Source organism: Pseudophryne corroboree, chromosome 9 (genome assembly GCF_028390025.1).
Source record: "Pseudophryne corroboree isolate aPseCor3 chromosome 9, aPseCor3.hap2, whole genome shotgun sequence".
Classification (NCBI taxonomy): Eukaryota; Metazoa; Chordata; class Amphibia; order Anura; family Myobatrachidae; genus Pseudophryne; species Pseudophryne corroboree.
In genome coordinates, this window is record NC_086452.1 from 261,413,884 (window position 1) to 261,429,235 (window position 15,352).

Genomic DNA, 15,352 nt, shown 5'->3' on the forward strand with positions numbered 1-15,352 from the left:
AAGGGGTCTAGTGCTATCCAATAAATAACACATGATGTATGACAGTTGGCGTCCTAAGTCCCAGTACACAGCACAGGATGTTGACCGGCAGGGAGATAATCAAGCACACATCCAGCTATATCCAATGTAAACCACAAAACTTCACTCTCTTTCAGGGGCCCCATGGCTCCCTACATATTCAGAAATGCTTGTAGATAGGAATTAGGCACAGTTGTGGAATTGAAACAAAATATGCAGTCCATGTTATGGCTTTATCCACTGGCTAGCTAACAGCAAGTTAAAATGTTGATTGGACAACTAAAGGTATCCGCACCAAGAACAGTGATCGCACTGGGATGAAAATTATGTGGGTCCTAGAGACTCGTAATTTATAAAACTTGGGATCCCACTGCAATCTATTAAATGGCCATCAGACCGCTAAACATATCCTTTAAATACACTTAAGCCTCTAAAAATGTGCTTTGGGTCCCCCACTGACGCGCCTTTCTACCCCCCTTCCCCCTAAAGATGAGCAAGACTGTACTTTCATGCACTGAGTGCCTGTGGCTGTGCTCCCTCAACAGTATCCTGTTTCCCACTACACATCGGGAACAAATTAAAATTGTTGGTGACCAGATGGAGGATAAGAAGCAGTCAAGCCTAGTCCTTGGAATGTGAGGAGCAGATTATAATACAGAGGCTCATTCAGGTGCAAAGTACTGATTTTAGTACTTGGCTAATATGCAGTACCTGTTCTGCATGTGCGCGAATGGGTCCTGCGGCACAGGACAAGGGCCGGCATCAGACTGTCATTGATTGGCAGTCTGATAACATTTCAGGGGAGGGGGGCAGCGTCTGGCTCCATTCAGAACAACTGAGGCGTGTCGCCATAATTTAGGTGTTGGGAAGAGGCCAGAGATCTCCGTCGTAGGGAGAGATTTTCTGGCCGTCTGACTGGCATCTTGTATGGCACAACTGGTTCTGCAAGCTGCTTCATGGTGGGTACTTTAATCTGAAGCTGCGTCCTAGGACGCAGGTCAGATCGCTAGTGCAGCAGGAGGCATCTGCATGTAATGGCCTTCTCATGCTGTATCACCATACAGCACTATCGCTGCTTGATAGCACTTCAGACCGCACCTGAATGACCCTCGTAGAGCGTCTGGTTACAGGGAAAGAGTGGCATCATAGAGGGGGTGAAGCGAGCAGGCTGTGTCCTGCAGAAGCTGCCCCCTCCTCTTCTCCAGCCTGACTGTCCTATTCCTGCCCATGACACCCTCATACTGTACCACCCTCAGCCGCCTCCTGTCCCACCACATGCTGCTAGCATCTTCTGCGGGTATGACTTGCATGCTGCTTTCTCCACAGCCAGTATTCTGCAGAGGCAGCTTGTCCACCCTTAAATATCTTCTCCCCCCCCCCCAAATTGTTGCAGGCAATGTGGTTTTTCTGTTTACTGATGAGCGGAACCCCCCCCCCCACCCCCTCTCCTGCTGTAGTGATAGCCCGCCATTACCAGACCTGACATTGATAGTGGCAGCAAGGGACTCTAACCAGTGTTAGAACACCCAGAACGCTGTGTGTAATCTGGACTCTTCCCAGAGTCCTTGGGGATTCCATGGGTTGGGTTTATACATTTGTGCTCTGCGTTATTTAGCCACTATGAAACCATGTCCCTATACATAGGCGGATTCCTCATTTTATTAGACTTTGTCAGCCCCCACCCCAAATTGTAGCAGGTGAATGACGAAATCTATAAAGGCACTGGCAACCCCTAACAGTACCACACCATATCGCACATCCCCTGCTGCCGCATGCGAGTCCATAGCACTCCTTCATCCCTGCACTTCACCATTCCTCCCCTCCTAGTCAATGACCCTGCTCTGAATTCCCGCATCCCTGCACCGCACCTTTCCCTAGCTAGTCGGTGACTGACTCCGCACTCCCCCCTCCCTGCACTGCACCACACTGTTGCCTAAGCACACCTTACCTTTAATTGGGTATGGTGAAGCAGAGGGTGAGGGGAGGGTGGGAGATCACTCTCCATAGTCTCCTCCCCTTCCTCTACTGACACAGCACAGGACATGGACAGCACCGTTCGCCATAAGGCGTCCTGAGGGACCCAGCGGGCTTACATTTTCGGGTACTCCCTGTCAATTACGTGGTAAAATATGTGCCATAGCACATTTTTGCAATCAGTGCCAAGAAATGTTGTCCTGGCCTCTGGAGGAAGACTGCAGATCAACTTTTTCAAAGACTGGCTACAATGTCCGGCACAAGAAAGATATCCGTTCTGAAAGTGCCATTCTATTCCTGCAAACAGACCTGGGAATAATTAAGGGACTGCTTTGAGTCAGCAAGAAGCACTGTGGGATATCCAAGAAGTGGATGACTCTGAAGTGAGAAGGGTAGGTGAAACCTTGATAGACCACTTCATTTGCGGTATCCAATTGTGAAAGCATCATAGCTCGATTAAGATTCCTGCAGAAGGATAGACTCCTTTCAAAGACATCTACAATTTAAAGTGGTTGGCTCGGTCTAAAGACACATCTCCTCTTCCTGAATTGCCCAGATACCAGGATAGAAATATTGATACTGAAACGCCTTATTTTATACCAGGAGACTTATTAGAAGTAGTGGTGCAAAGTGCACAGACTCTTAAACCAGCCCTGAATAATCGGATGGAGGAACTCTCCTTGAAAATGGCAGAAATGAATGGAGAGCTCCATAAGTTAATAAAGTGTATTCCGCCGGGGCAACCTGAATCAAGTTAGTCATCTGTCTGTTTGCTATCTCTGGTGGGAACCACAACAAGGAAGAGGACAAAGGCCTAATTGCTCCGATTTCACAGGTATAGCCTATTTGTCGACTATGTACAGATGTGTCATCTTACATCTGTGCTCCGTGCGCTACAAGTTGCGTTACACAATGTGTGAGTGCTGAGTTACTCTTTAGCAGTTTTGGGGTATGGTGTCTTTTTAACTCAAATGCCCCAAATATGGAGACTGAGCCTCGGGGAGAACAAAAGTAAAACTCATAAAAAAAAAATGGCTTACCCACTATGTCAAACAGTCGTATAGGTGGGATTGAGATAACCAGCATGTTAAATACTGATCCTCAAGTTTGCGCAGGAAAAGTCTTGGGCAAAGTTGTCTGGTTCTGTGCAAAAAGGGTATGGGTTCATCAATTGAGGGCATAAAATTAAGATATTTTTGTGAGTTTCACCGCCATCCAGAACAACCCCAGTAAATCTAATCGAAGCCTGGAACATGGAGATGCAGTTGAGTTGAATGTTGTGATTGAAAAGAAAGGCCTATAGGTAGCTAATGTAACTGGTGTGCCGGTGCAAGGAAACAAATGTGCCGCAGATCACACGCACTATTTACGTCTGAGGCCTTCTATGCCACTATTTGCAAAACCACCACTACATTTGATCCATGCCTTCCAAACAAGAACCCTTTTTCTAGAGGTTTTTAATCAATTACAAGAGACAGTCTGCACTGAAGTAGTTAACCTTCAATCTGCCTTTGTGCATCATTATGCTTTCAGTTCTGTAGAAAAGCAGTGGAACAAATTAGGGTTTTCACATGATCTCCCACATGAAATATGTAATTTGACTTTATTTCTCTAACGCCCTAGTGGATGCTGGGGACTCCGTAAGGACCATGGGGAATAGACGGGCTCCGCAGGAGACTGGGTACTCTCAAGAAAGATTAGGTACTATCTGGTGTGCACTGGCTCCTCCCTCTATGCCCCTCCTCCAGACCTCAGTTAGAATCTGTTCCCGGCCAGAGCTGGGTGCTCCTAGTGGGCTCTCCTGAGCCTGCTAGTAAAAGAAAGTATTTGTTAGGTTTTTTATTTTCAGTGAGCTTCTGCTGGCAACAGACTCACTGCTACGAGGGACTGAGGGGAGAGAAGCAAACCTACCTATCTGCAGCTAGGTTGCGCTTCTTAGGCTACTGGACACCATTAGCTCCAGAGGGTTCGAACACAGGCATCTGTCTTCGATCGTCCGTTCCCGGAGCCGCGCCGCCGTCCCCCTCGCAAAGCCAGAAGAACAGAAGCTTGAAGACGGCGAAATCGGCGGCTGAAGACTCCTGTCTTCTTTTAAGGTAGCGCACAGCACCGCAGCTGTGCGCCATTGCTCCCAGCACACTTTCACACTCCGGTCACTGTAGGGTGCAGGGGGGGGGGGGGGCTGGGCAGCAATTGAAGTACCTTTTTGGCATAAAATACATATATACAGTCGGGCACTGTATATATGTAAAAAAAAAACTCAATTTTTTTCACACCGTAAGCGGGACAGAAGCCTGCCGCTGAGGGGGCGGGGCCTTCTTCCTCGGCACACCAGCGCCATTTTCTCTTCACAGCTCCGCTGGAAGCAGCTCCCCAGGCTCTCCCCTGCAGTATCCAGGTACAAGAAGGGTAAAAAAGAGAGGGGGGGGGGCACATAAATTTAGGCGCAAAAGACATAAAATCGGTAGCTATTGGGTAATCACTTTTTATAGTGAAAATCCCTGGGTTATATAGCGCTGTGGTGTGTGCTGGCATACTCCTCTCTCTGTCTCCCCAAAGGCCTTTGTGGGGTCCTGTCCTCAGTCAGAGCATTCCCTGTGTGTGTGCTGTGTGTCGGTACGGCTGTGTCGACATGTTTGATGAGGGTTACGTGGAGGCGGAGCAAGTGCAGATAAATGTGGTGTCGCTGCCGTCGGGGCCGACACCTGATTGGATGGATATGTGGAAGGTCTTAAATGATAATGTAAGCTCCTTGCATAAAAGGTTTGATGACGCTGCAGCCTTGGGACAGCCGGGGTCTCAACCCGGGCCTGCCCAGGCGACTCAGAGGCCGTCAGGGTCTCATAAACGCCCACTATCTCTGATGGTTGACACAGATGCCGACACGGAGTCCGACTCCAGTGTCGAAGATTATGAGGCACATTTACAGCCTAAGATGACCAAGGCCATCCGCTACATGATTATTGCAATGAAAGATGTATTGCACATTTCAGAGGTTAACCCTGTCCCTGACAAGAGGGTGTATATGTTTGGGGAGAAAAAGCAGGCAGTGACTTTTCCCCCGTCACATGAATTAAATGAGTTATGTGAAGAAGTGTGGAGTTCCCCTGATAAGAAAGTAGTGATTTCCAAAAAATTACTGCTGGCGTACCCTTTCCCGCCAACGGACAGGTTACGTTGGGAATCCTCCCCTAGGGTAGACAAGGCGTTGACACGCTTATCTAAGAAGGTGGCCCTGCCGTCTCAGGATACGGCCGCCCTAAAGGATCCTGCGGATAGGAAGCTATCCTGAAGTCAGTGTATACACACTCTGGTACTCTACTGAGACCAGCTATTGCTTCAGCCTGGATGTGTAGCGCTGTAGCAGCATGGACAGATACTCTGTCAGAGGACATAGATGCCCTAGACAGGGATACTGTCTTGCTAACCCTGGGCCATATAAAAGACGCCGTCTTATATATGCGGGATGCCCAGAGGGATATTTGCCTGCTGGGCTCTAGAATTAATGCAATGTCCATTTCTGCCAGGAGGGTCTTATGGACTCTGCAATGGACAGCGGATGCCGATTCTAAAAAAACACATGGAGGTTTTGCCTTATAAGGGTGAGGAATTGTTTGGGGACGGTCTCTCGGTCCTCGTGTCCACAGCGACAGCTGGAAAGTCGACTTTCTTGCCTCAGGTTTCCTCACAGCCTAAGAAAGCACCGTATTATCAAATGCAGTCCTTTCGTTCTCAGAGAAGCAAGAAGGTCAGAGGTGCATCCTTTCTTGCCAGAGGCAGGGGTAGAGGAAAGAAGCTGCACCATGCAGCTAGTTCCCAGGAACAAAAGTCCTCCCCGGCTTCCACTAAGTCCACCGCATGACGCTGGGGCTTCACAGGCAGAGCTAGGTGCGGTGGGGGCGCGTCTCCGAAAATTCAGCAACCAGTGGGTTCGCTCGCAAGTGGATCCCTGGGCTATACAAATTGTATCTGACGGATACAAGCTGGAATTCGAAGTGACTCCCCCTCACCGTTACCTAAAATCAGCCTTGCCAGCTTCCCCCACAGAAAGGGAGGTAGTACTGGCGGCAATTCACAAGCTGTACCTCCAGCAAGTGATAATAATGGTCCCCCTCCTTCAACAGGGAAGGGGTTACTATTCCACACTGTGGTACCGAAACCGGACAGTTCGGTAAGACCCATTCTGAATTTAAAATCCTTGAACATTTATATGAAAACGTTCAAGTTCAAAATGGAATCGCTCAGAGCGGTCATTGCAAGCCTGGAAGAGGGGGATTTTATGGTATCTCTGGACATCAAGGATGCTTACTTGCATGTCCCCATTTATCCACCTCACCAGGAGTACCTCAGGTTTGTAGTACAGGACTGTCCTTACCAATTCCAGACGTTTCCGTTTGGTCTGTCCACGACACCGAGAATTTTTACCAAGGTAATGGCGGAAATGATGGTACTCCTTCGGAAGCAAGGAGTTAGTTATCCCGTACTTGGACGATCTCCTCATAAAGGCGAGGTCCAGGGAGCAGTTGTTGATCAGCGTAGCACACTCTCAGGAAGTGTTGCAACAGCACGGCTGGATTCTGAATATTCCAAAGTCGCAGCTGATTCCTACGACGCGTCTGCCCTTCCTGGGTATGATTCTGGACACAGAACAGAAGAAGGTGTTTCTCCCGGAGGAGAAGGCCCAGGAGTTAGTGACTCTGGTCAGGGACCTCCTAAAACCAAAACAGGTGTCTGTGCATCACTGCACGCGAGTCCTGGGAAAGATGGTGGCCTCATACGAAGCCATTCCCTTCGGCAGGTTCCATGCGAGGATCTTTCAGTGGGATCTGTTGGACAAGTGGTCCGGATCGCATCTTCAGATGCATCGGCTGATCACCCTGTCCCCGAGGGCCAGTGTGTCTCTTCTGTGGTGGCTGCAGAGTGCTCATCTTCTCGAGGGCCGCAGGTTCGGCATACAGGACTGGGTCCTGGTGACCACGGATGCAAGCCTCCGCGGATGGGGGGCAGTCACTCAGGGAAGAAACTTCCAAGGGCTGTGGTCAAGTCAGGAGACTTGTCTGCACATAAATATACTGGAACTAAGGGCCATATACAACGCCCTGAGTCAAGCGAAGCCCCTGCTTCGAGACCAACCAGTGCTGATTCAGTCAGACAACATCACGGCGGTCGCCCATGTAAACCGCCAGGGCGGCACAAGAAGCAGGGTGGCAATGGCGGAAGCCACAAAGATTCTTCGTTGGGCGGAGAATCACGTGCAAGCACTGTCAGCAGTGTTCATTCCGGGAGTGGACAACTGGGAAGCAGACTTCCTCAGCAGACACGACCTCCACCCGGGAGAGTGGGGACTTCATCAAGAAGTCTTCACACAGATTGCAAATCGATGGGAACTGCCACAGGTGGACATGATGGCGTCCCGCCTCAACAAAAAGCTAAAAAGATATTGCGCCAGGTCAAGGGACCCTCAGGCGATAGCTGTGGACGCGCTAGTGACACCCTGGGTGTTCCAGTCGGTATATGTGTTTCCTCCTCTTCCTCTCATACCCAAGGTACTGAGAATAGTAAGAAAAAGAGGAGTGAGAACAATACTCATCGTTCCGGATTGGCCAAGAAGGACTTGGTACCCAGAACTACAAGAGATGATCACAGAGGACCCATGGCCTCTGCCTCTCAGACAGGACCTGTTGCAACAGGGGCCCTGTCTGTTCCAAGACTTACCGCGGCTGCGTTTGACAGCATGGCGGTTGAACGCCGGATCCTAACGGAAAAGGGCATCCCGGATGAAGTGATTCCTACGCTGATAAGAGCTAGGAAGGATGTAACAGCTAAGCATTATCGCCGTATATGGCGAAGATATGTTGCTTGGTGTGAGGCCAGGATGGCCCCTACAGAGGAATTCAAGCTGGGTCGATTTCTGCACTTCCTACAGTCAGGTGTGACTATGGGCCTAAAATTAGGGTCCCTAAAGGTCCAGATTTCGGCCCTATCCATTTTCTTTCAAAAATAACTGGCTTAACTGCCTGAGGTTCAGACGTTTGTAAAGGGAGTGCTGCATATTTAGCCCCCTTTTGTGGCACCTTGGGATCTTAACGTTGTGTTGGATTTCCTGAAATCCCACTGGATTGAGCCACTTAAGACCGTGGAACTAAAGTATCTCACGTGGAAAGTGGTCATGCTGTTGGCCTTGGCATCGGCGAGGCGTGTGTCAGAATTGGCGGCTTTGTCATGTAAAAGCCCTTATCTGATCTTCCATATGGACAGGTCAGAATTGCGGACTCGTCCCCAATTTCTCCCAAAGGTGGTATCATCGTTTCATTTGAACCAACCTATTGTGGTGCCTGCAGGACTCCAAGTTGCTGGACGTAGTCCGGGTTTTGAAAATATGTTTCCAGAACGGCTGGAGTCAGGAAGACTGACTCGCTGTTTATTCTGTATGCACCCAATAAGCTGGGTGCTCCTGCTTCAAAGCAAACTATTGCTCGCTGGATCTGTAGCACGATTCAGCTGGCTCATTCTGCGGCTGGATTGCCGCATCCAAAATCAGTGAAAGCCCATTCCACAAGGAAGGTGGGCTCTTCTTGGGCGGCTGCCCGAGGGGTCTCGGCTTTACAGCTTTGCCGAGCGGCTACTTGGTCGGGTTCAAACACTTTTTTGCAAAGTTCTACAAGTTTGATACCCTGGCTGAGGAGGACCTTGTGTTTGCTCATTCGGTGCTGCAGAGTCATCCGCACTCTCCCGCCCGTTTGGGAGCTTTGGTATAATCCCCATGGTCCTTACGGAGTCCCCAGCATCCACTAGGACATTGGAGAAAATAAGAATTTACTCACCGGTAATTCTATTTCTCGTAGTCCGTAGTGGATGCTGGGAGCCCGTCCCAAGTGCGGACTTTCTGCAATACGTGTATATAGTTATTGCTTAATAAGGGTTATTGTTAGGAGCCATCCATTGAGTGATGCTCAGTTGTTGTTCATACTGTTAACTGGGTAAGGTTATCACAAGTTGTACGGTGTGATTGGTGTGGCTGGTATGAGTCTTACCCTGGATTCCAAATCCTTTCCTAGTAATGTCAGCTCTTCCGGGCACAGTTTCCCTAACTGAGGTCTGGAGGAGGGGCATAGAGGTAGGAACCAGTGCACACCAGATAGTACCTAATCTTTCTTTAGAGTGCCCAGTCTCCTGCGGAGCCAATCTATTCCCCATGGTCCTTACGGAGTCCCCAGCATCCACTACGGACTACGAGAAATAGAATTACCGGTGAGTAAATTCTTATTTTTGCTCCCCATTTTCAGTTTTCTGTGTGTGATTAAACAAAAAGCTCAGCTTGTCCAACATCCCTCCCATAATATAAAACTCTCACTAGAGTAAAATGACACAATGCAGAAAGTGAAAGCTGGTATGGTGCAAATTTGGCATGGACCTTTTGACATAGAGAGGGTCAGCTTAAGTGTGGTGGTGGTGGGGTTTTTTCTTTTTTAAGCTGACCCACAAGTGGGCACATACTACTGCTGCTTCCAGCTGACTGTCTCTTGATGTAGCTGAATCCTGATGAGATCCAGCTCTTGTGTATTTAACACAAGTTTAACAAACTTGCACATCAAAGGTGTGTTTTTTTTTTTTGTTTTTTTTATGGAGATCTCATGGCTACATAGCACATGCAAGTGTCAGGGAATAGCCTCAGACCATTAATGTGAATGTAAATACAAAACCTTGTGTACCAGCAAGTACTTGGCAGTGTATGTGGAGATTCGTGTGACTTTGCAGAACATAACATTCTTCTCTTCTCTTTTTTTTTTTTTTTCCCTCCCATCACTGTCCTGTAAACAAATATCATCTTGCGGTAACTAACCTTCCTAGTGATGCATTAACTTCAATGTCTGATCTGGTAGTTAAAAGTGCATGTGTGCCCATTAGCATGCAAAAGGGACCAGTAATGGAGAGTGAGATCCTTCGGCTAGTCCCATAGGCTACAATGGCCAATGCCAGCAGTGCACCCCCTGTATTCCAGTGTGGTTTTGTGTAAGATACAAAGTTGCTACTCAGAATCTGCCATCCGGTATCCTACGTCTGTATCTGTTTGGAAAATGACAATACAGAAGTCTATTAGATAAAATGTATATTTGAAGAAGCTGGATTGAACAAAAGCCCATAAAACCAGCTGTAAACTGATCAGTATGCCAGAGCTAAGCTTTTCTGGGAATTCACAAAGATGGTGTGGGATTTTTTTTTCTTCTCATTTTATATTAAAGTTAGGACTTTTAATGTTGGTTCTTGCTGCTCTGTCTAATCTGATTGTCAAGAACATCTGGTCTTCCCAGGCAACATGCATTGTGACTTCACTATAGCCATTTTTGTTATTGGTTTAAGAAAACGCTTTAATCTGTGTCTCTTTGGGTCCTATTTATTAGTACATTCTGTCCTTTTAAAATGTTGAAACAAGATTCCTGCAGTGTAAGGGCAGAAGTGTTGTTGGTATATAACTAGTGGAGTTACAAGTGGTGTGCAACTCACACCTGGGTGTCACCAGAAAAGGGTAGACTCCAAAATGCCGGCTTCTGCTCAATGACAGGGGCCAGGTGCTGCATTGTAACATTATGTGCAACCCTTGGCTCCTGTCACTGTGTAGGAACCACCACTGCAGCCACAGCACTCCCTGGGGGCAGCATGCAGTTCCCGAACCGCCGGAGTGACAGAAAAAAGGGGTTTGGATGTGAAGCTCTGCCCACTTTCCTGCAAAGGCCCGGTCCCTTTCATGCCGATGCACCGGGTGTCACTGAGGCAAGTATATAACCATACAGCAAGCAATACCCTGCTTTTTGACTACCAGCCATCACATCAGTTGTCCCCATAGTTTTCTATAGAGACACCATTTAACAAGATCCGCAAGACAAATCTTCGCAGGTCTTGCATGCATGGTTGAACATATCTGCAGATGTTGTCTCAATGGGGCAGCCCCACAAGAGTTTTTTTTTTTTTTTTTTTGGGGGGGGGGGGCTGCATGAGATCCCTATATGCGGCACACCCTTTTCTGTATTGCGCATGTGTAACTTGAAAGCCGTGCATGCTCTAGCAGCTGGCTGATGATCTAAGTAAAGTGACTGCATGTGTGTATGGGAGCTGGTGTCCCAGTGACTAATTCTAGTAAAGTTTATCAAAGTATTGTGGGGAGGGGCTTGTCTGCTCACCATAATTGTAACATAAGAGGTGCTACCATGCAAGTGCGCATGCTAAAAGCTAAGAACACTGGTAATCAGAATAATAATAAACTCATGGAGTAATATTGAGGTTCTTGGCACAATTTTTGCATAGAAATATGGGCTCACCTATCATGGCCAGGACACCTCATAGGGTCGGTCCATAACATTACTAAGGTTCAAGTCCATAGCGCAGGACCCCTCAGGCAAGCACAACCCAACCCCCAAGGTATCATACTAGTGATGCTACTGCCATGTCCATTCTGCGTGACCATAGACTTAAATCAATGGGGGTCATTCCGAGTTGATCGCTAGCAGCGGAGCGATCAGGCTAAAAATCGGCATTTCTGTGCATACGTATGTACCGCAGTGCGCACGAGCGACGTACGGGTACAAAGGCTTTTGTGGTTGAGCACAGGTTCTAGCGAAGTTTTCAGTCGCACTGATGGCCGCAAGAAGATTGACAGGAAGGGGGCGTTTCTGGGTGTCAACTGACCGTTTTCAGAGTGTTTGCAAAAAACGCAGGCGTGGCTGGGCGGGTGTATGACGTAACATACGGACACGGATAGGCTGAAGTGATCACAAGTGCTGAGTAGGTTCTGAGCTACTCTGAAACTGCACAAACTGTCTTTGCTCAGCATTCGCACTTCTGCAAAGCGAAAATACACCCCCCCCCCCCCCCACCGTGGGCGGCAACTATGCGTCTGCACGGCTGCCAAAAACAGCTAGCGAGCGATCAACTCTGAATGACCCCCATAGTTCCTTGTTTTTGTGTCGGTGCTGAGTGTGTGCACAGTTGCTAAAGACTTTGCAATGGCTCTGGTTGCCATTTATCTTTTCTTCTGGGCTGCAGCTTCGCTTAGGCTAATTTGCAGCTGTTTGCATGTGCATATAAACATGAATTGGGCCCCGTGTGCGGTCTGGTGACGTCATGAATTAGATTGAAACTCCCTTTTACACCAAAATTTGGTTCCAGGTCGCACATCTCCCTCCTGACAGTCGAGATAAACCTTTTCACTACACATCACTTATACTTTTGGTAAGGTAAAGAGTGTTGTCACGGTATAGAAGCATAGAGTTTGATGGCTTATCCAGTCTACCCTTTAGGGTTGGAGTATTAATTTTTAATTTAGAAGTTTAAATCTCCCGCGCGCGCTTTCTTTGTGAAGTGGGCAGGTTGAGGAGATTATACATGATTAACCTCTCTTTGTAAGGCTATGCATGAGCCAATAAACTGCTTGGCAGCACATACCAGTTCCTTCACTTTATTGCTCTCTTGAGTACTCTTATCATCTTGGCGCTATAAAATAGAACTATGAATTCACCCTTCCAACGCTCCTAGATGAGCAATACTTCATGCTGCCTTACAAATTGGCATACAATCACAAGCATTAACTGAGGGCAATAAAAAATTAAATTATCAACCATATGATTGCTAGGATAATAAATAACATCAAGCATAGAATGCGTTACTGGCCCACCCTTGTCCTCACTTAGATGCTGGAGATGGAAGCAAGTTTGTCTCTTCAGTACTAAATATATGTAGAATTATGGAAATAATCATAATAGCTAAAATCTACAATTATAATCATCCACAACTTTTTTTTTAAATAAAGTATGTTGTTGTCCACGTGTAAGTGGTATGCTTGAAAATTTTAAACCCCTTCCCCCTTCCTTTCCCTATTAGTATATAAGGCCCCCCTAGTGCCTGTAAAAATGCTTCTTCTGATCTAAAATAGAAAACACATATTTGATTATGCTATATTTGTTAAAACTGGCATGCTGTAATACAGTATAACCCTGATTTACCTAATATACAAAGGGGGATATTCAATTGTTTGAAGAGTCAGTTGGCTGTCTGTTTTTTTCCTATATAATAGAAAGGAAAAAACAGATACCCAACTGACTTTTCAAACATTTGAATTCCCCCTAATGAGCGCTGTCTTGTAAAGTTTTCAATCCTGTGTTTGCTGTCTGTAATAGGAATGGGGGAATCTACTGTTAATTTATTAATCAATAAATGAAAGACTGCTTCCTGCCAAAATTGATGTAATACCAACCTTTGGTAATTGGGTTGGTTATGGATGGGTGAAACACCCTGGTAATGATTAAAAATCCTCTGTTACAGGAGCGCAGTGAAGAACTTGCTACTATGGAAACTATTAACAACGGGAAATCTATCTTTGAGGCAAGAGTGGACGTTGAGATTTCATGGCAGACATTGGAGTATTATGCTGGTCTTGCAGGGAGTATGGCTGGTAGGTGTTTTTGTTTGCTTAGCTGACACTTAGTTTACACACACTTTGTGCAGTCACTCTGGAATATAACATGATACAGGCATACATATGCTACCTCATACCAAATTTTATCTTCTCTTTTACCAATATACCCCACTAATTGAATGTTAAAAGAAATCACTCGTATGAGATCCATCCTTGTATGAACAAGCACCCTGGCTAACCTTGATAGGCAGTGACTGAAAGGGATTGACAGATCTTAAGCAACTAAACGTTGGCTAAGGACAAGCTAAGGTTTGTATCTGGTAACAATTGAGTCAGTGTACACAAGCAAAGATCTGTCTCAAGCAATTGTATTCCAAGGATTAAGCTGTGTCTAAAAATAAATAAAATGAAATAAATGTAGAGTAATAAGTACAGGTTGAGTATCCCATATCCAAATATCCGAAATACGGAATATTCCGAAATACGGACTTTTTTGAGGGAGAGTGAGATAGCGAAACTTTTGTTTTTTGATGGCTCAATGTACACAAACCTTGTTTAATACACAAAGTTATTAAAAATATTGTATTAAATGACCTTCAGGCTGTGTGTATAAGGTGTATAAGAAACATAAATGAATTGTGTGAATGTACACACACTTTGTTTAATGCACAAAGTTATAAAAAATATTGGCTAAAATGACATTCAGGCTGTGTGTGTAAGGTGTATATGAAACATAAATGCATTCTGAGCTTAGACTTAGGTCCCATCACCATGATATCTCATTATGGTATACAATTATTCCAAAATACGGAAAAATCCCATTTCCAAAATACCTCTGGTCCCAAGCATTTTGGATAAGGGATACTCAACCTGTACTAGATGCCATCGTTGGTATCTGAACAAGCTTTTTATTTAAGACGTTTGCATGCACTTGACTTTATTCATGCCGTGAGATGCCCCATAAAAGTGAATCTACCAATAAGCAGCCAATAGGCCACTATTGAGCGGCACCAGAATTATGACTAACCTATCAGCATCTGTGGCTTATGACTATCCTCTTTCATTTATTGTAACCATTCGCAGGACAATTATTTTTTTTTTTTCTTTGCTCTTTACCCAGAAATCTATATGATCTTCTAAGACCATCCCTTACTCTTCAACATTTGAATTGATCCTTCTAAAACCTGTCAACTGTCTCTATGAAATATCATGATATACACAGTGTAGAGTCCACATTACTATGAAAACCACACACTCTTCTGAAATACTGTCTGCATGATGGTTGCTTGACAATCTATATAGTTTTGAGTTGCAGTCAACATCTGTTCTTCCATCCATACAGGTCAGCATGTCCAACTCCCAGGAGGATCATTTGCTTACACAAGGAGGGAACCTCTTGGAGTTTGTGTAGGGATTGGAGCATGGAACTACCCTTTCCAAATTGCTTGCTGGAAGTGTGGACCTGCCCTAGCATGTGGTATGTTTACAACCCATTAAACCTTCCTGTGAACACAAACTTTCTGTTATAAAACTACCATTTTTAGATGTTGTAATAATTTAAAAAATCAGGATCTCCTGGATGTGCCCTAGATCCCATCCATGTACTGTTATTTGTGTGCTCAGCTACAGAATACAATAGCTACACCAGCGGATAACAAGTTACAGTAAATGCTGAATATTGTTTAATTATGTGTCTGGTTTATTTGAGGTTAAAGACTTCAGGTATTCTGTATTGAGTGGAACATACAGAGGAGCAGCCAGTCATGAGTACAGGGTAGAAGTGTGGTAATACAGCATCTGGTAATAACAGGATCCAGCTGGATACTCGTATCGCTAAGTTAGTGGAACACCTCTGTGTTCCGCTGTGGCGCTCGAACAAGCTGGCACAGCGTAGACTTACAGAAGGTAGACACCTCGGTAAAGGTGCAGATGTTTAACTCTGGAGCATTA

General features: G+C 46.1%; 1 protein-coding gene across 3 annotated transcripts in view; it reads left to right on the forward strand.

Annotated features, from left to right (window-relative positions):
- Positions 1 to 15,352, forward strand: part of ALDH9A1 (aldehyde dehydrogenase 9 family member A1) — a 190,919-nt gene that overhangs the window by 70,903 nt on the left and 104,664 nt on the right. For all 3 annotated transcript variants that reach the window (XM_063940256.1, XM_063940257.1, XM_063940258.1), the window contains exons 4-5: positions 13,309 to 13,438; positions 14,745 to 14,879. In XM_063940256.1, the coding sequence (XP_063796326.1) occupies positions 13,309 to 13,438; positions 14,745 to 14,879 (265 nt within the window). The remainder of the gene's footprint in view (positions 1 to 13,308; positions 13,439 to 14,744; positions 14,880 to 15,352) is intronic.